Source organism: Macrobrachium rosenbergii, chromosome 19, assembly GCF_040412425.1.
Source record: "Macrobrachium rosenbergii isolate ZJJX-2024 chromosome 19, ASM4041242v1, whole genome shotgun sequence".
Taxonomy (NCBI): Eukaryota; Metazoa; Arthropoda; class Malacostraca; order Decapoda; family Palaemonidae; genus Macrobrachium; species Macrobrachium rosenbergii.
This window is the reverse complement of record NC_089759.1, coordinates 4669343-4694584: the sequence shown is the minus strand read 5'-3', so window position 1 is coordinate 4694584 and position 25242 is coordinate 4669343. Positions and strand designations below refer to the sequence as shown.

Below are 25242 nucleotides of genomic sequence, written 5' to 3'. Positions count from 1 at the left end.
TTTCAAGGTCAGAAATGCACGGAATTTCAAGGTCAGAAATAAACGGAATTTCAAGGTCAGAAATACACAGAATTTCAAGGTCACAAATAAACGGAATTTGAAGGTCAGAAATAAACAGAATTTTAAGGTCAGGAATACACGGAATTTCAAGGGCAGAAGTATACGGAATTTCAGTCAGAAACAAATGGAATTTCAAGGTCAGAAATACACGGAATTTCAATGTCAGAAATACACGGAATTTCAAGGTCAGAAATACACGGAATTTCAAGGTCAGAAACAAACGGAATTTCAAGGTCAGAAACAAACGGAATTTCAAGGTCAGAAATAAATGGAATTTCAAGGTCAAATTTAAACGGAATTTCAAGGTCAGAAATAAACGAAATTTCAAGGACAGAAATAAACGGAATTTGAAGGTCAGAAACAAACGGAATTTCAAGGTCAGAAACAAACGGAATTTCAAGGTCAGAAATAAACGGAATTTCAAGGTCAGAAATAAACTGAATTTGAAGGTCAGAAACATACGGGAATTTCAAGGGCAGAAGTATACGAAATTTCGAGGTCAGAAATAAACGGAATTTCAAGAAACAAACGGAATTTCAAGGTCAGAAACAAACGGAATTTCAAGGTCAGAGATAAACGAAATTTCAGGGTCAGAAATAAACGGAATTTCAAGTCAAGGTCAGAAATGCACGGAATTTCAAGGTTAGAAATAAACGGAGTTTCAAGGCCAGAAATGGACGGAATTTCAGGGTCAGATATAAACGTAATTTAAACGGAATTGTTTCCAGCTTGGCAACGGAAGGAAACGAAGCAGAGGAAAAGCTGATGTACCAGATAAAAAAATAACGATAAACAAGTATCACGAAGAAGGAAAAACCAGATCGGACTTGGAAAATAAAATTTAAGCCAAAGGCCAAGCGCTGGGACTGACAAGGTCATTCAGCCCTGAAGTTCCTCATTGGACAGGTTGGTATTGTTCTCGGCTAGCACTCTGCTGGGCCCGCTTTCGATTCGCTGACCGGCCAATGAAGTATTAGAGGAATTTATTTCTGGTGATAGAAATTCATTTCTCGGTATAATGTGGTTCGGATTCCACAATAAGCTGTAGGTCCCGTTGCTAGGTAACCAATTGGTTCTTAGCCACGTAAAATAAATCTAATCCTTCGGGCCAGGCCTTTCTAGGAGAGCTGTTAATCAGCTGAGTGGTCTGGTTAAACTAAGGCATACTTAACTCATTCAGCCCTGAAAGGGAAATTGAGAGAAAAAAGTTTGGAAAGTTGTAACAGGAGGGGAAAAAGTTTTGAAAGGTGTAACAGGAGGGGAAAAAGTTTTGAAAGGTGTAACAGGAGGGGAAAAAGTTTTGAAAGGTGTAACAGGAGGGGAAAAAGTTTTGAAAGTTGTAACAGGAGGGGAAAAAGTTTTGAAAGGTGTAACAGGAGGGGAAAAAGTTTTGAAAGGTGTAACAGGAGGGGAAAAAGTTTTGAAAGGTGTAACAGGAGGGGAAAAAGTTTTGAAAGTTGTAACAGGAGGGGAAAAAGTTTTGAAAGGTGTAACAGGACGGGAAAAAGTTTTGAAAGGTGTAACAGGAGGGGAAAAAAGTTTTGAAAGGTGTAACAGGAGGGAAAAAAGTTTTGAAAGGTGTAATAGGAGGGAAAAAAGTTTTGAAAGGTGTAACAGGAGGGAAAAAAGTTTTAAAAGGTGTAACAGGAGGGAAAAAAGTTTTGAAAGGTATAACAGGAGGAAAAAAAATTTTGAAAGGTGTAACAAAAGTTAAGTATACCTTAGTTTAACCAGACCACTCAGCTGATTAACAGCTCTCCTAGGGCTGGCCCGAAGGATTAGACTTATTTTACATGGCTAAGAACCAATTGGTTACCTAGCAACGGGACCTACAGCTTATTGTGGAATCCGAACCACATTATACCGAGAAATGAATTTCTATCACTAGAAATAAATTTCTCTAATTCTTCATTAGCCGGTCGGAGACTCGAACTCGGGCCTAGCGAGTGCTAGCCCATAACTCTTCAGACTCGCCTAATAGGAGGGAAAAAAGTTTTGAAAGGTATAACAGGAGGGAAAAAAGTTTTGAAAGGTGTAACAGGAGGGAAAACTTCGCAGTTGCACTATGTAACAATTGTTAGGAGAGGGTTGAGGAAAGTAAGATTGAAGAAAGAGAATATAAACGGAGGTACAGTAAGGAACCTTGAGTAATGCCTACAGTGCACCTTGTGAGTTGCACTGATGGTAACCTACTACCACCCTACGGGGGAAAACATGGAAAAGGTGTCTGACAATAATTGTGTCTTCCACCAGTAACGAGGCTGTCATGATTTTGTATATACGCAAGTGTCTATTTCATGTAAATTTCAAGTAAAAGATAAAAATATAATATATATATATATATATATATATATATATATATATATATATATATATATATATATCAGGACATTATTCTGGTTATTAAAGTGCACATAAAGTTAACATGATTTGTTTGAAATTTAGGCTGTAAAGACAAGTACTGAGGGGGCACTCAGACACATGAAAATAGGGACTTGGACAGCAAGATCAAGAGATACAGATTATAAAGGAATGAAGTACAAGGGTCTAAAGGTGGAATTAGGAGAAACTGTCGCAGTTATGTTGTAAAGTAAGTTAGAGAAGTTAGACAGCAAGATTGAAGAAAGGTGGTCACAGCTAGGCGTCTTAGGAACGCCGCGAACGCCGTTAGTAATGCCTACAGTGCACCACGTGAGCTGCGCTGAGTGCACTACTACCGCCACGGTCGCAAGAAGAAATTTTTTATGGTCCACATAAATGCAATGCCTACAGTGCACCACGTGAAGTTTGCTGAGTGCACCACTACCCCCATGGCCGCAAGGAAAAATTTGTTAGTCTTAAAAAAAAAGAAAAGAAAAGAAAAGGAAATGCAAAATCACGCAACGATTATTTCGTGACCCTTTCCCTTATGAAGAGGGTGTAAAGTCGTTATATTTTTAGAGGACCATTAAGCTGGTTCCCCACCCACCCCCCAACACCCCAGACTCAGCTCGCCTTCAATCACGCCGACACGCCATTTGTTGGAGGCCATTACAGTTTTCAGATCAATAGGAATTCACCTGCTTAATCTTAAGAACTGCTCTTGCTTATCCTGCTTATTATTCCTAATTGGAGCGCCGGGGAAGGGGGAAGGGGAAGTGTACCCGTCCCCCCTCCCCCAAAAAAACCTAACCTAACAACCTACTAATATACCTCTCCCATACCACTACGATAACCGGGACCCCCTTCCCCCACCGCCATAATAAGTCTCTCATTCTTTCCCCTCATTCCTTCCCACTTGTTATTTTTAAATTACATAACGCGATGATTAATTACTCAGTGAATTTGCGGGAAAATATGACTATGGGGGGGGGGCCTGGGTTAGGAGGTGGGGAGACCACACTAATTCTTGCCTCAGCCCATTAGGTTTTTAAATTGAGAACTCGTGACTCCGTAAAGTATGTATGCTGTATTATTATTATTATTATTATTATTATTATTATTATTATTATTATTATTATTATTATTATTATTATTATTATTATTATTCAGAAGATGAAACCTATTCAGATGCAACAAGCCCACGAAGGGGCCACTGACTTGAAATTCTGAAGCTTCCAAAGAATATTAAGGTGTTCATTAGAAAGAAGTAAGAGGATGTAAAGGGAAATACAGAAATAAGAGATCACTTCCTATAAATAATATAAAAAAATAACAAATTGATAAGTAAATAATAGTACTCTATGGAGTATATACTCCATAGAATACTATTTTGTATTTTGTTGATCTTTTTGCTCTGTTTTTCAAATGCAAAGGCCAGTCGGACGGATAATTCAGTGCCGTTTTTTGGCCCGTGGATCCCTTAACTCCCCCAAAAAAGGAAAAAGGTGGGCCATAACCCCGAAAGACAATTCAACGTGTTTTTCAATATTTTACTTACATTTTTATCAATTTATTTATTTGTTAATTTATCTGTTTCTCTAATAACTGATCTCCTCTTTCTGTATTTCCTATTACCTTCTGCTACTTCTTTCGAATGAACACCTTAATGTTCTTTGGAAGCTTGAATTTCAAGTCAGTGGCTCCTGTGGTGGGCTTGGTTCCATATGAATAGAGTTCATCGTCGTAATAATAATAATAATAATAACAATGATAATTATAATAATGAATCTACATCTTGAAGGATGGAAAGCTGTAGAAGTGTAGAGCACGGAAATAGGAGGAGAATCACAGAACCTAGCAGTAGAGAGAAAGAAATAAAAACTAAACGAGCCGTGAAATCTATGTATTCCTAATTTGCACATATTAGATATAAGAAGTTGTGGTCTGACAGGTGCAACTGCATCGCTCGGGAGGAGGTTGGATTTCCGTTTTGAGCTCATTGGAGTAGTGACTGAAATAATATTTGCAGGGTAGGAGCTGAAAAACTCCATTCTTGGTTGGTTAAACCGAGTCCAGAGTTCCACATCAGGTTTCTTGTTACCTTTAACATCTTACTACAGAGAAAGTGGGAAAGAGGATGGAGAGAAGTACATGTGGGTTCCTGTCCCACGAATTGCGTCGGTCCTATTGAGGAGAGGGTAACTGACGAAACACCCCAAATTTGGGAGAAATAAAGAAAAAACGGATAATAGTCAAATAAAGTTTCAAAATATCAGATTTCCGTCTTAGTGGAAACAGGAATTTAAGCGCATCGACAAATCAGAAGTATCCTGAAAACTACAAGATAAATAAAGTGAGATTTTCAGTGGCAACAATAAAAAAAATAAAATTGAAATTTTGTAATAGAGATGGAACACTGAAATGATTAGTGTTTCTTAGGGGTACAGAACTTGTCAGAGTTACGGTATACCACATCCAGAAATGATCACAAAATCGAATTTTTTATTTGAAATCCAACTACTATTGATAGATATTTTAATTCCTCGGGGTCCTCAGACCAACATGCATTAGCACAAGGGCCTGTATAACTTTGAAGAGGTGCAGTGGATGAAACCTACAAAAAAAACACATTTTTATCTTTAATTATTAGTTTATTAATTTGGTAATTTATCTTTTCTCTTCTAATAACTGATCTCTTCTTTCTGTATTTTCCATTACCTTCTGTTCTTTGGAAGCCTGAATTTCTAGTCAATGGCCCTTGTGGTGGGCTTGTTCCGTATGAATAGAGTTCGTCTTCTGAATAATAATAATAATAATAATAATAATAATAATAATAATAATAATAATAATAATAATAATAATAATAATAATACTAGCATGAAAAACTTATCACAGAGGTAGAGTAAAAGATGAAAAATAATAGTGTCATAACAGCAAATTTAACAGAAAAACATCTCGCCAATATGGAAGTAGCACTTAGGATTGTGAAGTTACAGAATGATTATAAAGGAAGGAGAGAAATTGGATACTTACCTTACATATTTTAATTTTTATTAAGAGGAAATGGTGTTACAGAAGAAACAAAACACAATTATGAGTATGTGTATGACTCTAAAGTAATCTACCCATTCTGGGTGAATACAAAAGTAAATATTTTGAGAATGAAACAAACTGTATCATGAGATCGACCTTTGGAGACAAAATTATTTGTATGTAACAGCCATTTCTCAAAATCATTTTACGTCTCTTCCATTCACAAACGCTTTTCTTATGTTCTAAATATAAATGTACATTTTGTGTGTTTATTATTCTCTTGTGCTTGCTTATGTTTTGTTTTGTCATTCTGTTCTGTTGGTTTTGTTGCATTGTTTCTTAAAACTGCCATAAGTCCATATTTGAACTAATTTATTCGTAGTTATCTTCATAAGCAAACTTTCCATATTTCACATTAGTTTACGACAACTCATTATTCATATTTTCAGAATTTATTTATAACTTCTCTATATACAAAAATTTTGCGTATTCATTTTTAAAGATGTTTCTTTAGCTACTTTAATCTATTATCATATTCTTCTTCTTCTTCTTCCTCTCCTACTTTTTCTTCTTCTTCTACTTTCCTGTATTTTCTTCTTCTTCTTCTTCTTCTTCTTCTTCTTCTTCTTCTTCTTCTTCTTCTTCTTCTTCTTCTTCTTCTCTGTAAACTTATTTGTCACTCACTCCCTGCCCTCACAATCCGCCCTTGACGAGTGCATTCTGTGTTATCATACGAGAGACCTCCTTCTCCTCTTCCTTCTCCTTCCCCTCTCCCCCACACCCTATCCCACATTTCATGGGATGCTGTGACACCCTCCTTCCCTCCCCTCCCCCTCCCCCTTCCCATCTTCCTACATTTCATGGGATGCTGTGGAACCCTCCTCTCCTCTCGTCCCACACTTAGTGGGATGGCGTGCCCCAAGTGGCGCGATTCTCGCCTAGGAAATTCCGACCTAATCAGCTGATGACGCCCTGCTCTCGTAATGCTTTCGTGGCCACATCATTCAGTCTAAGAGTCAGTCTAAGAGTAGCTAGCCAGTCCTCGAGTGTGGTAAACAATGGGTTGCTTCAGATCTCCTGTTTGTCTGGTGTTTGTGGCGGTGTTGTCTTCTGTCAAAGTTGTTGGCGGTGGGCCTGCGCGTTCCGCAAGTGAGTGTGACACCAGTGGTGTTTACGTACTTTTTTCTAAGTTTGGTGTGAAGAGAATGTTTTGATGTTTATGAGTACACTTTTTTTTTAATGTTCCTAAATGTGTGTGTAACGAGTTCAGGCTCTCTCTCTCTCTCTCTCTCTCTCTCTCTCTCTCTCTCTCTCTCTCTCTCTCTCTCATATGCATATATAGATGTGGGTGTAGCCTATCTCTATTCATATATGAAAGTACATGCTGTATGTGCTTGCTTTTCACTTATTTCTAAATTACTTTTAGATGTCGCTTTATATATATATATATATATATATATATATATATATATATATATATATAGAGAGAGAGAGAGAGAGAGAGAGAGAGAGAGAGAGAGAGAGATATAAATGAATATATATATATATATATATATATATATATATATATATATATATATATATATATATATATAATATATATATATATATATATATATATATATATATATATATATATAAATATATATATATATATATATATATATATATATATATATATACATACTGTATATGAAAATCCATAGGGTCAGTATTGACTATTTTGACTTGACTCTCACATTTTGGAAAATCTGACTTTTTAAAAGCAAGAAAAGTAAAAAAGTAAATAAATTGAAACATGTCCTGTAATAACCATCTGAAGAATTTAGTTAATGGTATTTTGAGATATTCGTTTCAGTCACCATACCCACGACATTGTTTTATCATTTATAAGCAATTACAGCTTAAATCATTCTAAAACACTAATTTAAAATTATTTTGTGGACATCATGTTTCACCAACTTCAAAGCTTTAAGCTAAATTAGTAGAAATGCTATTACGTCTAAAGAGAGATCCACTTATTTCCTGTGGCTCTCACAGAAAATTACTCTAATTAGTTTTCATCAAACTGGAAAATCAGTGAGGTTTCTTTTGCAGCAATTAAGATTGTGGGGAAAGTAGAAAAATGCTTCCTAATGTTCCCGTGTATATAATGTTGAGAATACACTCGCTGTATTCGTCTCTAGGTTGCATAATGATGACTGAATAATCGTATAAATGAACTTGGCTCAAAAGTATCACAAAAATTTAAAAGAAATTAATGAGACAGTAAACCTGTAGATGAGAAGCTAGAAACGGAAAGAAAAGATTTTCATTCAGTGATGGAAAATGCACAACAGAGTAAGACTGGAATCTAACTGGAATATTATTATTATTATATATATTATCATTTCGGTAAATGAAACCTATTCACATGGAACAAGCACACCAAAAGAGCCATTGACTTGAAATTCAAGCTTCCAAAGAATGTTGGTTTCAACCTCCCACCGCAGCAGACCCCACACTGCAGCAGTAACTGATCATGATACAGAGCCAGTGATTTTTCATCGCCCTGGGGGAGGCGCGAACCCGCGACATCTGACCGGCATGTCACGACAATAGCGACCGTACCAGCGGACCAGCATAGGCATGAGAAAACGTATTTTGCAGTATTCATTATTCTTTGACTGTATAACATCTCTAGCAAGACAATCGATTCAAAGCGGTGCGTCCATTTCACAACAGAACATTCCCTAAACATGCCGGTAACTTATCGCACACTTAATCGCAAACAAGTTTAATACAAGTCAGCAACTTGTCTGGCAGTTCTAACTAGTGACTCATAAAAGGTTATTCAGCATTCGCCAGAGATTCACTCTCCACTGGCGGTCGTTGACTTATTTTTAACCTGGTTTTGATATGAATGAGATTAATTTTGGTGCATCCACACTACCGTATTGAACACATCATAAATACGTGTTGGCAACTTTTCACACATATATGCGTATATCACAAACAGGTTGAAGATAAGTAAACGACTTATCGAAACTTCAGCAATTACTGGAGATTCGTAGGAAGCACTGGTTAGACTACCAATAAGTCGTTGGCTTGTATTCAACTTGTTTGTGATTTGTGTGCAATAAGTTATCGACATGTTTGTGGAATGTTCTACTGTAATGTGGACTTGGCCTTAGCTCTTGAATCTCTCAACATTTTCTCAGGTAATTCTTGTACTGGGAATGTTTTATCACCCCTTGCCTCTATTAATATTCACATTTCTATTGTCCCATGTCTATTAGCAGATCTTTCTACTTTCAGGAGAAACCCATAAAACAGTTCTCCCTCAAGATACGTATGCAATATATAACTTTGCGTTCCAAGGCCATCCATCAGATATACCAGGTAGGGAGGACCTCTGGATCGTCTGTTGTTGAGTTTTGATAAATCTGTCGTCTAGTAGACATTAAGTAAGTAAGGATTATCTTGTATGAAAGGAAAGATACGTTTCTGGAACCGAGGCATCCATCGTAGTTCAGTAATTATGGAAGAAATATGGCAATGAGTAATGCTGATTTACTGAAATAGATAAACACCTTTTATGAATCCTTATACATTATGTATACACATATACATGTGCATATATGCACACACACACACACACACATATATATATACATATACAAATTTAAATATATATATATATGACACTGTTAATTTCCTTAGGTTTTAGTGTCCCTGATCCATTATCCATCCCGATGGAATACGAGCTGTTCTCCGAGTTCCCGTATACAATGAAGATATCCAACACCGAGTTCAAAGGTTTATCCAATCTGAACGTTGTGTATTCCGAAGTGGATTTTGCAAGTTTCTCGGTAAGACTTATGTAGTACGCCGTTTTCATTCAGTGCATGAATATCTTTATATATATATATATATATATATATATATATATATATATATATATATATATATATATATATATATATATATATATATATATATATATATATATATATATATATATATGAGATATCTATACACGCAGACATTAACTACAATTGTCGTTTAACATCCAATTCGCTCTACCTCGGAAATAATACCGAAGGGAAGAACGAATTGGATATTAAACGACTTTAAATGTAGCTTAATGTTTGTGTATATAAGAATGACGGTGAGGTGATAAAAATCTATTCGTTGGTTCTCGTTGCTCCGGCAGTTCGAGCCTGCCAGGGGACGAACCACTTATCATTTATAATTCCCCTTCTGTATTATTTACGATATATATAATTTATATATATATATGTGTGTGTGTGTGTGTGTGTGTATAAATATGCGTGTATATGTGTCTGCTTCTAAGAGCTGGGATTGCTCTTCAGGTAATGCCAGTACCTCTGTCGTTGGTTGTCATAATCCCAGCAGTGTGTTTAATAAGATATCAAGAATCACAAGAAAGAGAGAGAGAGAGAGAGAGAGAGAGAGAGAGAGAGAGAGAGAGAGAGAGAGAGAGAGACTAGAAAATAACAAAAAAACACAGACCCAACTGCGTTAGTACGTAATAAAGAGAGAGAGAGAGAGAGAGAGAAGTATGTTCAACCTGCAAGAATTTGCAGTTGTTTAACTTGTTTATTGTGTCACAGACTGGTTTTTGTTGAGAGAGAGACAGAGAGCATTATGAAACTTCTTTTCATTTGCTTCAGACTTTCCAGACTGCCTTTGGGGTCAGACTTGGCCACTCTCAGTCTTGACAAGTCCAAGACTTATAGGAATGATGCAAAGCCAAAATGTGATAAAATAACAACTCACCGAAGCGAGTTCCTGTTTACTATTCTTCTCCAATTTCTGTTGCTGGTGTGACATCGGAAGGATTTGAAGAATTCATAAAATCTTTCATTTCAGTTCCACGCAGCCATGAACGTCCCCGAGGTGATCGTTTTGGGCAACATCACGATCATCACTGACCTCCTCTACAGCACCTCCTACTGGAGTAGCCTGTACAACATAACAGTCAACGGTACCGCCATTGTTCTGAGGGGAAATGTCTTTATCGATTCTAGTGGGACGCTACAACTCAACAAAGAAGATATGCTGGTAATATTTTGCCTTTTCTACTTATCATTATTATTATTATTATTATTATTATTATTATTATTATTATTATTATTATTATTATTATTCAGTAGTTGAAACCTATTCATATGGAACAAGCCCATCAAAGGGGCCACTGACTTGAAATTCAAGCTTCCAGAGAATGTGGTGTACATTAGGAAGAAGCAAGAGGAAGTAATGGGAAATACAGAAAAAAGGGATACCACTTATTAAAAAAGAAAAAATAAATTGATAAATAGACAAATAAATAAAAATTTATTAAAATGCAAGAATATTATTAGGATAGTAATGCATTGCATGTTCGCTTGAACTTCTGAAGTTCCAACTGCGAGACATCCTCTGGGAGGCTGTTCCACAGCCCAAAGGTGTGAGGAATAAAGGACCTCTGGAACAGAGACGTTCGACAGCGAGGCACATTTACTTCAAGTAAAAAAGTTCATGTATTTATTAATTTGTTAATTTATTTTTTATTTTTAAGAACTGATCTCTTCTCTCTGTATTTCCTGTTACCTTCTGTTGTTTCTTTCAAATGAATTACCACATCCTTGGAAGCTTGAATTTCAAGTCAGTGGCCCCTGTGGTGGGCTTGTTCTATATGAATAGGGTTCATCTTCTGAATAATAATAATAATAATAATAATAATAATAATAATAATAATAATAATAATAATAACAATAATAATAATAATAATAATAATAATAATAATAATTGAAGACTAAATCTATTAGATAGATAGGAAGCTTTCTAAGGCCCGCTGAACGTGTTGTTCTATTCTCTTTCAGTTCGAAATCGCATATTCAGACGTACAACTGAAAGCTGAGAACCTACCATTTTGGGCAGAAACTCTTATTGAAGACAGTGCCGACATGTTTAGGTCCGCGCTTCAGGAGATGGTAAGAATTATACCCCTGTGATGACTTTATCTAAGAACTATATATTTGTCAATTTTTTCAAAACTTGTAGATTTGTGGATTGTTTATTGAAAGGTGAAATAAGATACGTGTATTTCTTCGGTTTTCTTATATTAAAAAATATTAGTTCTCATTGTCTCAGTGATTACAAGAGCTTGTATTATTTATCAGTGACCGGAGGTAAGACATTGCAATGTAAATCTTGTTCCAGTGTATCGTAGGTTTAAGCGTTTGTTCCTCCACTTAAGCTGATTACATTAGCTCACGTATCATTGCTTCGTCTGGTGTTGTACTTATTCCTTTTTTTAAATTTCATCTTACTTTATTTATTGATTGGGTTTATGACACCAGCTTCCTCACCTTTGTCATGTCAGTTTGTATGTTTTGTCACCAGATATTTCATTTTTCGCGACAGATCAAAGACTGGGTTCCAGAATTCATGAAGCAAGCGCTGAAAACTAACTTTTCGATGAAGTTCCCAGACACGGAAGACCTCGTCAGTAATTTGCTGGTAAAGGTATGTTTTCTGTATCTCCTGTAAATTTTCTACAGTTTTTTTTTATTTGATAGATTATTGGAATAGAAAAAAACATTCTAGCAAAGCGAGCATCTGTTAGATCATTAATGCCCTGCACAAAATAGCCTCAGTAATCAATTGTCTTTTTACAATTTGTGATTGAAAAATAACGCATATATATTTTACACAGGTGGCCTCTGGTTTCCGGTTCAAGGGTGTTAAAAATTACTCAGACCTTTATTACTTTTTCTAAATATCTCAGTGGTATTTCTCTCAATGTGATACTATTGGCCAGTTCTTCCACAGATTTTTTAGATTTTTCGGTGAAAATAACGAGTAATATTCCGACTCTCTTTTGATACATTTTATTTCGGATGAAGCATGTCATTGAGGAAAAAAGGATTATGAATCAAACCGACATAGGTAATTTTATATATATATATATATATATATATATATATATATATATATATATATATATACATATATATATATGTATAATGTATGTATACACATATATAAATATAAAATATGTATATATACATATATAAATATAATTATATATATATATATATAATATATATATATATATATATATATATATATATATATATATATATATATATATATATATATATATATATATATATATATATACATATACACACACACACACACTGGCGGGACAGCCGCATCACTGCTTTCTTCATCAGATGAGGACAAGGAATCTCAAGTTGATAACATACAGTTTATTCCCAACGTTTCGCTTGTTTTAACTATGTTGGGAATTTTTTTAATACCTTTTAACTTTTGGCTTTTATTGTAAAACTTAAAAGAGTTAATGGTGCTAATTTTCTATTGTAGATCCCCTGATGATGCGACAAGGTATTGCAATGAGATTCCTTGTCCTCATCTGATAAAGTTTATATATATATATATATATATATATATATATATATATATATATATATATATATATATATATATGTATGTATATTAACTTTATCACATACACAATTGTTCTGTGCATTAGTAGAATTACTAAAAGGACCTCATTTAAACTGGATGGTATCTAATGAGTTTTTATTAAAAAAGTTACAAGCTTTCTTGGACAAACAGTCCACATTATCAAGTATCCGTACAATGAGCAGACGCGCAGTCCAGCTGTATTTATATCTACATATGTATATATATGTGTGTTCGTTTTTGCAAATGCGAGTTTGAAAGAAAACTAATTGAAACTGAAATAGGAACGCTTCAGTTAACAGAATGATCAAATAACAAAAAAAAAAAAGGAAAAAAATGAAGCAAATGATAATATCATGATTTCTCTCCTTTCCAGCCAAAGGTAACCTTCTGGGGACTTAGACCCAGTAAGGGGTACGTAAAGCAGTTGGGTCTCAGCAAGATTCTCAGCGTAAGTTTGTCTTGTCTTTTAAGTCTTCTCTGAGTGTGACGTCAGCCAGGGTATGTAAATCAATCGATAAATCCTTAAGGCCTTCTCTGATGCAAGGCAGCTTGGCCAGCGGATTTCTCATACCATGACCATTCTGAACTAAAATTTTTTGTAAATCGTGAAGCAAAATAGAGTAACAAGGTTTCTCTAATCAGGAACTTCAAAAGATTAATGGTAGGGTTTTGACCTCCACGTCATTGGTTAAATGAAATAAGTCTGCTCTGCGATGTTATTGGAACAGGAACTGGAATGAAAAATTTAGGCCAAAGGCCAAGCGCTGGGACCTATAAGGTCATTCAGCAATGAAAATGCTGTTGAAACAATTGTCAGGAGATGGTGTTAAGTAAGATGGAAGAGAGAGAATATGAATGGAGGTAAAGTAAGAGGAATGAAAGGGGCTGCGGCTAGAGGTTGAAAGGACGCTGCAAAGACCCCTAAGAAATGTCTAATGTCTACAGTGTAACGCATGAGATGCACTGATGACACTAATCCCCTACGGGGGATGATGTTATTTGTTTCTTTCAAGTATTCATCAATCATCAACGGCTAGATTGTATTTCTGATATTGATATGACTGAAGAGATTCTAAGTTAATGTCGGAATTCAGGTTTCTTATCTACTGATCCTGAATTCTTGTTGAAATGGTCCTGATATGGAGTCCAGGTGGTCCAGATTTTAGATGTTTACACACTGTGGTAAAACATGTTACACTAGTCGGAAACATGTCACACACACATCACAAACAGGTTGAAAACAAGTCGATGAGTCCTGACTTCTTTTTGAGTGATCCTAACCATTGTCCAAATGGTCCTGGCAAGTCCAAATGGTCCAGATTTAGGATGTTTCCACACTATAAATCATGTTCAAACACTAGTCGGAAGCATGTCACATACATATCACAAACATGTTGAAAACCAGTTGACAATTGTAAGTGGCGAGTCCTGACTTCTTTTTGAGTGATCCTAACCATTGTCCAAATGGTCATGGCAAGTCCAAGTGGTCCAGATTGAGGTTGTTTCCACACTATGATAAAACATGTTGTAAACGCTAGTCGGAAACATGTCACATACATATCACAAACATGTTGAAAAAAAGTTGACGACCTTAAGTGCTAAAAGAATTTTTGACAAATGCTAGATATCAATAAATCGCTGACTTGTATTTAACATGTTTGTGATGTTTGTGCAACAAGTTGATGGCGTGTGTTTATGACATGTTTTACTGCAGTATGGACACAACCTTATTGACCAACTAGTCTTAGCTTATGGTCGAAGCAATCCTAACTCTCTCTCTCTCTCTCTCTCTCTCTCTCTCTCTCTCTCTCTCTCTCTCTCTCTCTCTCTCTCTCCATTAAACCTCAGCTTGCTTCCGAATATCTTATAGAATATATTTCCTCATAATTAGTGGGTTTTTACCATTTTCACTGAAAATATGTCTAAAGTTTTGTGTCAACAAAGTATCCAATGTCTCTTCTTGATAATAAAATATTTTTTCATGTGTCTTTCAAAGTTGACAAATACTCCCCATTTTCATTATCCTCTTGATAACAATATTTTTGCATGTGTCTTGCAAAGTTGACAAATACCACCAATTTTCATTCTCCTCTTGATAACAGAATATTTTTGCATGTGTCTTGCAAAGTTGACAAATACCCACTATTTTCACTCACTTTTTGAAGTCAAGTTGATATCATCTCGAAATCTCTCATTTTAATTTTCCAGTGTTATGATTTCGGTCTTAGAGCGGAAAACACCCACTACAGATCTCGCAATTCAGAGCTAAGCTACATCAACCACATCATCCGGATGGCCTATGAGGTAAGTATTTTTCTCTATCAACAATTCCACAAAAGCTGACATCAACCTCTCGGATATATTACTTTAGTTAACCCCAGCATCTCTGAGATTAAAACCAAATAAGATCATCCCTTCTTAACCACTAGTTCTGTTCTCAAGAAGAGGGGCTTATCTAAGCCTCCCCACTAGTCCTGTCCTCAAGAAGAGGGACTTCACTAAGCCTTCTCACTAGTTCTGTCCTCAAGATGAGGGACTTCTCTATAGTAAGCCTTCCCACTAGTTTTGTCCTCAAGAAGAGGAACTTCTCTAAGCCTTCCCACTAGTTCTGTCCACAAGAAGAGGGACTTCTCTACGCCTTCCCACTAGTTCTGTCCTCAAGAAGAGGGACTTCTCTAAGCCTTCCCACTAGTCCTGTATTTAGGATGAGGGACTTCTCTAAGCTTTCCCACTAGTTCTGTCCTCAAGAAGAGGGACTTCTGTAAGCCTTCCCATTAGTCCTGTATTTAAGATGAGGGACTTCTCTAAGCATTCCCAATAGTTGTGTCCTCAAGAAGAGGGACTTCTCTAAGCCTTCCCACTAGTTCTGTCCTCAAGAAGAGGGACTTCTCTAAGCCTTCCCACTAGTTCTGTCCTCAAGATGAGGGACTTCTCTAAACCTTCCCCTCTAGTTCTGTCCTCAAGAAGAGGGACTTCTCTAAGCCTTCCCACTAGTTCTGTCCTCAAGAAGAGGGACTTCTCTAAGCCTTCCCACTGGTCCTGTATTTAAGATGAGGGACTTCTCTAAGCCTTTCCACCAGTTCTGTCCTCAAGAAGAGGGACTTCTCTAAGCCTTCCCACTAGTTCTGTCCTCAAGATGAGGGACTTCTCTAAGCCTTCCCACTAGTTCTGTCCTCAAGATTAGGGACTTCTGTAAGCCTCCCCACTAGTTCTGTCCTCAAGATGAGGGACTTCTCTAAGCCTTCCCACCAGTTCTGTCTTTAAGAAGAGGGACTTCTCTAAGCCTTCCCACTAGTTCTGTCCTCAAGAAGAGGGACTTCTCTAAGCCTCCCCACTAGTTCTGTCCTCAAGATGAGGGACTTCTCTAAGCCTTCCCACTAGGTCTGTCCTCAAGATTAGGGACTTCTGTAAGCCTTCCCACTAGTTCTGTCCTCAAGATGAGGGACTTCTCTAAGCATTCCCACTAGTTCTGTCCTCAAGAAGAGGGACTTCTCTAAGCCTCCCCACTAGTTCTGTCCTCAAGATGAGGGACATCTCTAAGCTTTCCCACTAGTTCTGTCCTCAAGATGAGGGACTTCTCTAAGCCTTCCCACTAGTTCTGTCCTCAAGATGAGGGACTTCTCTAAGCCTTCCCACTAGGTCTGTCCTCAAGATTAGGGACTTCTGTAAGCCTTCCCACGAGTTCTGTCCTCAAGATGAGGGACTTCTCTAAGCATTCCCACTAGTTCTGTCCTCAAGAAGAGGGACTTCTCTAAGCCTCCCCACTAGTTCTGTCCTCAAGATGAGGGACTTCTCTAAGCTTTCCCACTAGTTCTGTCCTCAAGATGAGGGACCTCTCTAAGCCTCCCCACTAGTTCTGTCCTCAAGAAGAGGGACTTCTCTAAGCCTTCCCACAAGTTCTGTCCTCAAGATGAGGGACTTCTCTAAGCCTTCTCACTACTTCTTTCCTCAAGAAGAGGGTCTTCTCTAAGACATCGACTGACTATTCTACGTTAATGGGTATAGGTATGGTTACAACAGGTATGGTTATGGTACGGGTATTGGTATGATACAGATATGGGTATGGTACGGATATGGGTATGGGTATGGTACAGATAAGGGTATGGTTATGGTATGGATATGGGTTTGGGTATAGGTATGGGTATGGGTATGGTACAGATATGAGTATGGGTATGATACAGATATGGGTATGGTATGGTTATGGGGACTACCAAATATCGCTCGCATCTGCTAGTTCTACGTTAATTTACCACTGTACTGTTTTAACTTTTTTTTTTTTGGGTGGGGGGGGGGCGATAATCAGCTTAGCATATTTTCTAATACAAGACCTTTCCCATAACAATGAGTTTGGTCATCCTCTCTATGATGCTTGGGGAAATCTTTTGTGGTCATTAATCATGTAAAAGGCATTTGATAGTGTCTGGAAGAGTCTGACCCAAGGATCGTTATCAAACTATCATCTCCTGGTTTTACTCCATTTCTCTGTAAAGTTATTTCCAGATGATTATGGTGACTCTTACCCATCTACTCTTTAAGCTTATGTGTCTTTCTCCAGTCTACTCGGCGTCGGTGTCCCTGGTAGTTGTGACGCCAGATAACTCTCAATTAATCAATCAATCAATCTCCAGTCTACTTCAAAAGTTCAGGCAAAAATGCAGTACATTACTACCCAAATACAGTTCCCCTTCTATTTTAATATTTTACTTACATTTTTATCTATTTATTGATATTTTAATTTATTTTTCTTCTTTTTGTAATTACAGCTCTTCTTTCTGTATTTCCTTTTACCTCCTCTTACTTCTTTCTAATGAACACCATACTCTTTGGAAGCATAAATTTCAAGTCAGTGGCCCCTTTGGTAGGCTTGTTCCATATGAATAGGGTTCATCTTCTGAGCAGTAATAATAATAATAATAATAATAATAATAATAATAATAATAATAATAATAATAATAATACCCAGGGTTTTGAGTATGATTCAACACTGTTCCATCTAAATTGTACTCTGGCTTGACCAGCTCTTTCTCCATTTGATAGCACTAATTATGTGAACTTACCTGAACTGGGAGCCCATCCTAAGTCAGATACCATGCCTGAAAATGTAAATTAAATCTTATTTCTGGGTTCATTTATTTTGTGCTCAGATTAATATCAACTTGTAGCAAAGAGCTCCTTTCATAGTGTCAACCAGTTTCTGAGAAATTATGTAAGTTGTTTAGATGCCATAATTTTTTTTTACCCAGTTATCTTAGCTTCTATAAGCCATTATTCTTTCGTGTTCAGAACACTGATCTTAGTCCTGACATGACTGATATCTCGTCTCCAGTGCCGATAACCCTCATTCTCCTTGCTGCCATGTGGATGCTCTGTCGCTTTTCGGTGGTTAGATTTTGATGAAGCAGTTACCTTGTATTTTGATATGTTCCTTTTTGACGCTTTGGACTTTTTTTATTGCATTTAATTTTGTCTTCTGATTCTTCCTCTATCAAGCAGTCTTGTAACACTTGTCAGATGGCCTTCTCCCTAATGTACACTGTTGAAATGAATAAATCTTCTATTGCCAATTTGCCATTCTTGTTCTTTCATGTTTATTGATTCTCAAAGATGCAGATTTAAATTTCCTTTTCTATTTTCAGACGGAGGTTGAACTGCTGAAAGTAACTGGCACCTGCAGATTCCTCTTCCTGAAGCCGATGAACTTCGAAATCGAGATGCACAACTACCTGGCCGGGTCTGAGATCTTGTTTGATACTCGGAAGCTGAGTCCGCCGACCATACGGGAAGTCAGGAGTGAAATTGGTAGGCGTTCGTTTCTAGGTCGTATGATTATATATAACTAATTTTTTCCGCAGGAGGGTAGTGCCATCAGTGCACCTCACACGGTGCACTGTATGCGTTACTTAAGGGTCTTTGCAGCGTCCCTCCGGCCCCTAGCTGCAGCCTCTTTCATTCCTCCTACAATACCTCCGTTCATATTCTCTTTCTTCCATCTTACTGTCCACCCTCTCCTAATAATTGTTTCAGAGTGCAACTGCGAGGTTCTCCTCCTGTTACACCTTTCAAACCTGCTTTCCTGTCAATTTTCCTTTCAGCGCTGAATGACCTCATGGTCCCAGCGCTTGACATAAAGCCTAAATCTCATATTCCATATTCCGATTAACTCATCGATTGATTAGTTTATAGCCTAAATGACGTCGCAAAGATCAAGGTCATGACCCTTAAACAATAAACAACTCCACACTATATTATTTCAAGTATTTAGTTTGATTATATGCTTGAAATTATATAGTCATACTACAAAGAAAAATATTAAAATAAAATTGCTTTTAACAAAGAAAAGGAGTTAATTATCTGGGAAAGAATGTATAGCTATTTGAACGACTTAAAAAGTGAGAAACTGGAATTCTTGACGCTTCTCTATGTCAGATTTTTAAGGCTACACTATAAGCTACAGCAGTCGATACTTTTACAGGACCATAGTAATATGACCCAAGAAGCCCAGGGTCACAATGAGACCCACATGCCACCAGCGTTATATGTTCACTCTAATGTAATCCTATCTTTAGGGACTGTCAGGGTCATAATGTAATCCCATCTCCTTAAGGGGTGTCAGGGTCATAATATAATCCCATTTTTAGGGAGTACCAGGGTCATAATATAATCCCATCTTTAGGGAGTGTCAGGGTTATAATGTAATCCCATCTTTAGGGGGTGTCACGGTCATAATGTAATCCCGTCTTTAGGGAGTGTAATGGTCATAATGTAATCCGATCATCTTTAGGTGGTGTTAGGGTCTTAATGTAATCCGATCTTCTTTAGGGGGTGTCAGGGTCATAATGTAATACCATCTCCTTTAGGGGTGTCAGGGTCATAATATAATCCCATTTTTAGGGAGTACCAGGGTCATAATATAATCCCATCTTTAGGGAGTGTCAGGGTTATAATGTAATCCCATTTCCTCTAGGGAGTGTCTGAGTCATATTGTAATCCCATCTTCTATAGGGAGTGTGTCATAATATAATCCCATCTTTTTTAGGGAGTGTCAGGGTTATAATGTAATCCCATCTTCTTTAGGGAGTGTCAGGGTCACAAAGCCTCGCTTGGGAGAGGTGAACCGTTCTGCCAGATCCTCCGTCGAGAAACTGCCCAAAAAAATCTGGGAAGCCATTCAGAAGAAGATCCTGCAGAAGGAACATTGGATGGTGAGTGAGTCGTGTTTCTGTCAGAGGCTTTTGGGAACTTTGTAGCATCTCTCTCTCTCTCTCTCTCTCTCTCTCTCTCTCTCTCTCTCCTTCCATGTAGCATTCTCTCTCTCTCTCTCTCTCTCTCTCTCTCTCTCTCTCTCTCTCTCTCTCTCTCTCTCTCTCTCCTTCTATGTAGCATATTCTCTCTCTCTCTCTCTCTCTCTCTCTCTCTCTCTCTCTCTCTCTCTCTCTCTCTCGTTCCATTTAGCACAATCTCTCAGTTCCTCATTGGACGGGTGGGTACCGTTCTCAGCTAGCACTCTGCTGGCCCCGCGTTCGATTCTCCGACCGGCCAATGAAGAATTAGAGGAATTTACTTCTGGTGATAGAGATTCATTTCTCGCTATAATGTGGTTCGGATTCCACAATAAGCTGTAGGTCCCGTCCCCTTGCTAGGTAACCAATTGGTTCTTAGCCACGTAAAATAAATCTAATCCTTCGGGCCAGCCCTAGGAGAGCTGTTAATCAGCTTAGTGGTCTGGTTAAACTAAGGTATACTTAGCACTCTCTCTCTCTCTCTCTCTCTCTCTCTCTCAATTTAACAAATATACCAGGTGATTATTTGCTTCCAGCAAGCATTTCTTGTCATAAAAATCAGCCAAAAAGTCATTCAGTATCATCGTTCCATTCACATTAACTAAATAAACAGTCACAAACTCATCACAAAGCATTGTGCAAAATACTAACAACCAACCTCCTGTTAATTAACAGTCGCTCGACAGCCAGTTAAACAGCTTGAGGATCACCTATGACGTCAGCAACCGACTCCACACATTGGGTAGTCCAGTGACTGGAGGAGGAGGGTCGCCTACGGTGGCTACTGGAACTTCTTGATTTGTTATGTGTTTTGATAGGCTATAAGTATATATATATATATATATATATATATATATATATATATATATATATATACAGTATATATATATATATATATATATATATATATATATATATATATATATATATGTGTGTGTGTGTGTGTGTGTGTGTGTATTTATATATACCTAAAATATATGACTATAGATATAAAATAAATAAGAATATATATTTTATACATACATACATACGTACATACATATATATATATATATATATATATATATATATATATATATATATATATATATATATATATATATATATATATATATATATATATATGTAGTAAACTCATTAAGCTTAACAGATCTAAATTAATCAGCTTTCTTTACTTATAAACTCCTCTATTATGGGTGTTTTTGTTAGGCTACCTTTTTGGGTGCATTTTGCTGATAAATCTCTTAAATTTAATGATGAATATATAGTGTATTTTAGTTTAGGCCATAGAATATATATAGAATTAATTTTACAACGTTCTCTTCCTTCATAAACATTTTGTTTATCTGAATAATTTACCCTTCATACCATAAATCCTTAAAACATAACTTTCATAATAAATAATTGGTTAACACTGTTCTAACCCTATCAAACCTTTTGTCTTCTGTCTTAAGTTCTCTCTCATATTCCTACCATACACCTTGCTTGGTATGCTAAGCATGGTTATAACTGGATAATTCTTACAGTCTCCTGTTATCATATTTACCCCTATACTAAGGGACTATTATATCCTTTGCCCATTTATTTGTACCCCTCATCCAGATATACCCTGCACGCCCTGGTCAGTCAGTCAGTCACAATTTCAAATCTGTAACACAACATCTCTCTCTTAATCCCAGTTACTGGTGTCTTTCCATTTTCAGCCTCTTAACTTCAACAAGCATTTTGTATACACACACACACATATATAATATATATATATATATATATATATATATATATATATATATATATATATATATATATATATATATATATATATATATATATATATATATGTTTGTGTCTGTCAGTGTGTTTGAAAGGTCTATATCCATTAGAACAATTTTTTCTTATGTTGAATGGAATTCTTTGATATTGATGTCAATAGGTTATTAAAATATATAAGACCTGACATTAAACATACGTAAGTGTGTGAGTATATATATATATATATATATATATATATATATATATATATATTTATGCATACATAAAATATTTCTTGATTTATACTTAATGAACGATCAAACAAGCCAAAAAGGAAAGCGATGAAAATAAAACAAAACAAGTGAATCGAATATTTAACACCCCGTTGAAACTTTCAAAAGATCAATAACTGACAATATCGTAAATTTTTCTCTGAAGTGACAATGCATAATTAATAAAACGATCCGAAGGAAATATGTAGAGTATTTGGTAAAACTCATAATTCTTCACTGAAATTAAATATTTCACCAATGGAAAAAGTAAAAAATGTGCCGAAGTTTCTTCGGCGCAATAGAGTGTTCTGTACAGCGTATAATTAAGGCCACCGAAAATGATCTATCTTTCGGTGGCCTCGGTATAATGCTGTGTAAGCCGCGGCCCGTGAAATTTAACCGCTGCCCAATGGTGGCCAGAAGCACGATAATGGCTAACTTTAACTTTAAATGAAATAAAAACTAGAGTCTAGAAGGCTGCAATTTGGTATGTTTGATGATTGGAGGGTGGATGAACAACATAGCAATTTGCAGCCTTCTAGCCTCAGTAGTTTTTAAAATCTGAAGGCAGAGAGAAAAATGCGGACGGACAGACGAATCCGGCAATATTGCTTTCTTTTACAGAGAACTAAAAAGAGAGTTCGGGAATTTTCAGGACTAAAGATATTGCGTACGTCAATCTCCTCTGCAAATGTGTAGGTAAAACGGAATGGTGAAGAAAAAAAATATATAATAAACAAGTCGGCGACTTATCGCATACACATCACAAACAAGTTGACTACATGTCAACGACTTGTCGTCGACTTGTTTCCAACTTGTTTGTAATAAGTATGCGATAAGTTGCCGACATGAGTTTATTTTGCCATATGTTTTACTGTAGTGTGGATTCAGCCTTCATTGATGAAATTTTGGTAGGCCTATTCTGCATGAATTCCTGTAAGTGTTTTTATACCCTCGTATTCTTCAAAATTATCCGGTTATTGCACCGTAGAAGTTACTGAATGTTTATTTTTTTAATAGACGCTAAACTAAGTAACATTCATTTATTCATACTTGAGTTGCAACCGAATATCTTATCTTCATTGTATTTTGACTTGACTGTTCATATAAGATTCTTTTGCCACATACCAATTCAAAAATCATTTTATGCCTTTTTTAAACCCGTCTTCAATGGTGGTACTCTCATATACAGACCCTGATATTTGACATAATTCATTCTTATGCCATGGCGCAGTGGTGAGGTTCTCGCCTACTAGTGTAGAGGACCGGGTTTCAAATCCCGCTGCTCGCTGGTGGCTAGGGGATTGTGCCATTGCATAAACCCGGTGCCCCGCCAACCTAGTGGTCTGAAAACCCGAGAGGGTTAGTGAGAAAATAGGTGCCAGCCCTCGAGCTGGGTGGTTAAACAGTGGGCTTAGCAACACACTGGCCACGTATCTTAGGCAACCTGACCTGTCGGCCAAAGAAACAGGATATCAGCGCCGGCCCTATGAGCCTTGCAAGGCCCAGGAGGACTTTAACAATCTTAAAAAGCATATACCCAGATAACCACAGATTAGCTATTAGGCAGTGCAGCATTCATGTTGAGTAATGTCAGATAAGGTTAGCTAAAGTTGAAATCAAAAGTGAAAATAAAGATGTTAGACAAAGAAGGGCAATATTTCCATTAATTCAGACCAGTGAGATTTTCGAAAGGAGTGATTGTCTAAAATGAACTGAAAGCAGAATGCACATTACAGCTAAATTATTATTATTATTATTATTATTATTATTATTATTATTATTATTATTATTATTATTCAGAAGATGAGCCCTATTCGTATGGAACAAGCCCACAGGGCATCTGACCTGAAATTCAAGCTTCCAAAGAATATTAAGGTGTTCACTGGAAAGAGGTAACAGAAGGCGACAAGAAATACAGAAAGAAGAGACTACAGAGTTTATGCTTCTATAAAGGACTACTAATTGCCTGTAAACAATATAAACAAGTAAAAAAATGCGCCGACGTTTCTTAGGTGCAATCGAGTTTTCTGTATAATCAATGCCACCGGAAATAGGTGGTCTATCTTTCTGTGGTCTCGATATGAGCCGCAGCCCATGAAACTATAACCACTGCCCAGTGGTGGCCTATCCTATATCGTTATCAGAAGCACGATTGTTGCTAACTTTAACTTTAAATAGAATAAAAACTACTGAGGCTAGAGGGCTGCAATTTGGTATGTTTGATGATTGGAGGGTGGATGATCAACAAACCAATTTGTAGCCCTCTAGCCGCAGTAGTTTTAAGATCTGAGGGCGGAGAGAAAACGGTGCGGACTAACAGACAAAGCCGGCACAATAGTTTTCTTTTATAGAAAACTAAAATCATAAAAAAAAAACATTACTTCACATGGGGAGACTGTATATATCCTCTAGAAAGATTATTCATTCCTTAGACTGGGAGGAAACCAGGACACTTGGATTTTCGTAATAACTTAATATGGATATTCAATGAAACACTCACACAGGAGATTTAGCATAAAACCGTATCATCATAGCCATCAAGTGGTCTAAGTATATAAGTAAAGTAATGAACTATCATTTTGGTATTGTATAAGTAATGTTAAGCAGGCAAATTGTCCCATGAGATTATAATGTAAATTTACTTGTATCTGTATGAGTTCTTTGTCGCATAAAATTGTTCACTTAACAGTCAGGTGTTTCATGTTCATTTCATACCTAGATTCTAGATAAAAACCAAAATAAAATAAATCACACACACACGTATATATGTATGTGCGTACATATATTCGCTGGAATGTTAGGCGGCAGCGTGCCCAGGAAAAAGTTTATGTACAGAAGTTATTTGGTTCCAACATACCTTGTGATTTGTGTGGGTCAGTTGCTAGAGCTCTGGCCTTTCATTTGAGAGACCGGGGTTCGATCTATACGTGAGTCAGAAATTTATATTATATATATATATATATTGTGTGTGTGTGTGTGTGAAATAAAGGTAGCCACAGTAT

General features: G+C 36.6%; 1 protein-coding gene across 2 annotated transcripts; it reads left to right on the top strand.

The window, feature by feature from the left end:
• The first annotated feature begins 6361 nt into the window (after positions 1-6361).
• LOC136848575 (uncharacterized) lies at positions 6362-24928 on the top strand. 2 transcript variants are annotated; one of them, XM_067120863.1, is made up of 11 exons: positions 6363-6603; positions 8752-8835; positions 9157-9305; positions 10330-10521; positions 11322-11432; positions 11866-11967; positions 13310-13384; positions 15145-15240; positions 18573-18735; positions 20011-20138; positions 20892-24928. In XM_067120863.1, exons 1-11 carry the CDS (start codon positions 6513-6515, stop codon positions 21012-21014), a joined length of 1314 nt encoding a protein of 437 aa, XP_066976964.1. In that variant the 5' UTR covers positions 6363-6512; the 3' UTR covers positions 21015-24928. The 2 variants fall into 2 exon arrangements, with proteins under 2 accessions (XP_066976965.1, XP_066976964.1); XM_067120864.1 differs by lacking the exon at positions 13310-13384 and having other exon boundaries at positions 6362-6603.
• Positions 24929-25242: the final 314 nt, after the last annotated feature.

Excerpts from the sequence above, each read along its gene's own strand:
- LOC136848575 (XM_067120863.1), top strand. The coding sequence starts at position 6,513 with ATGGGTTGCTTCAGATCTCCTGTTTGTCTGGTGTTTGTGGCGGTGTTG. Across the intron at positions 10,522-11,321 it reads TCAACAAAGAAGATATGCTG|TTCGAAATCGCATATTCAGA; the intron begins GTAATATTTTGC and ends ATTCTCTTTCAG. Across the intron at positions 11,968-13,309 it reads TCAGTAATTTGCTGGTAAAG|CCAAAGGTAACCTTCTGGGG; the intron begins GTATGTTTTCTG and ends TCTCCTTTCCAG.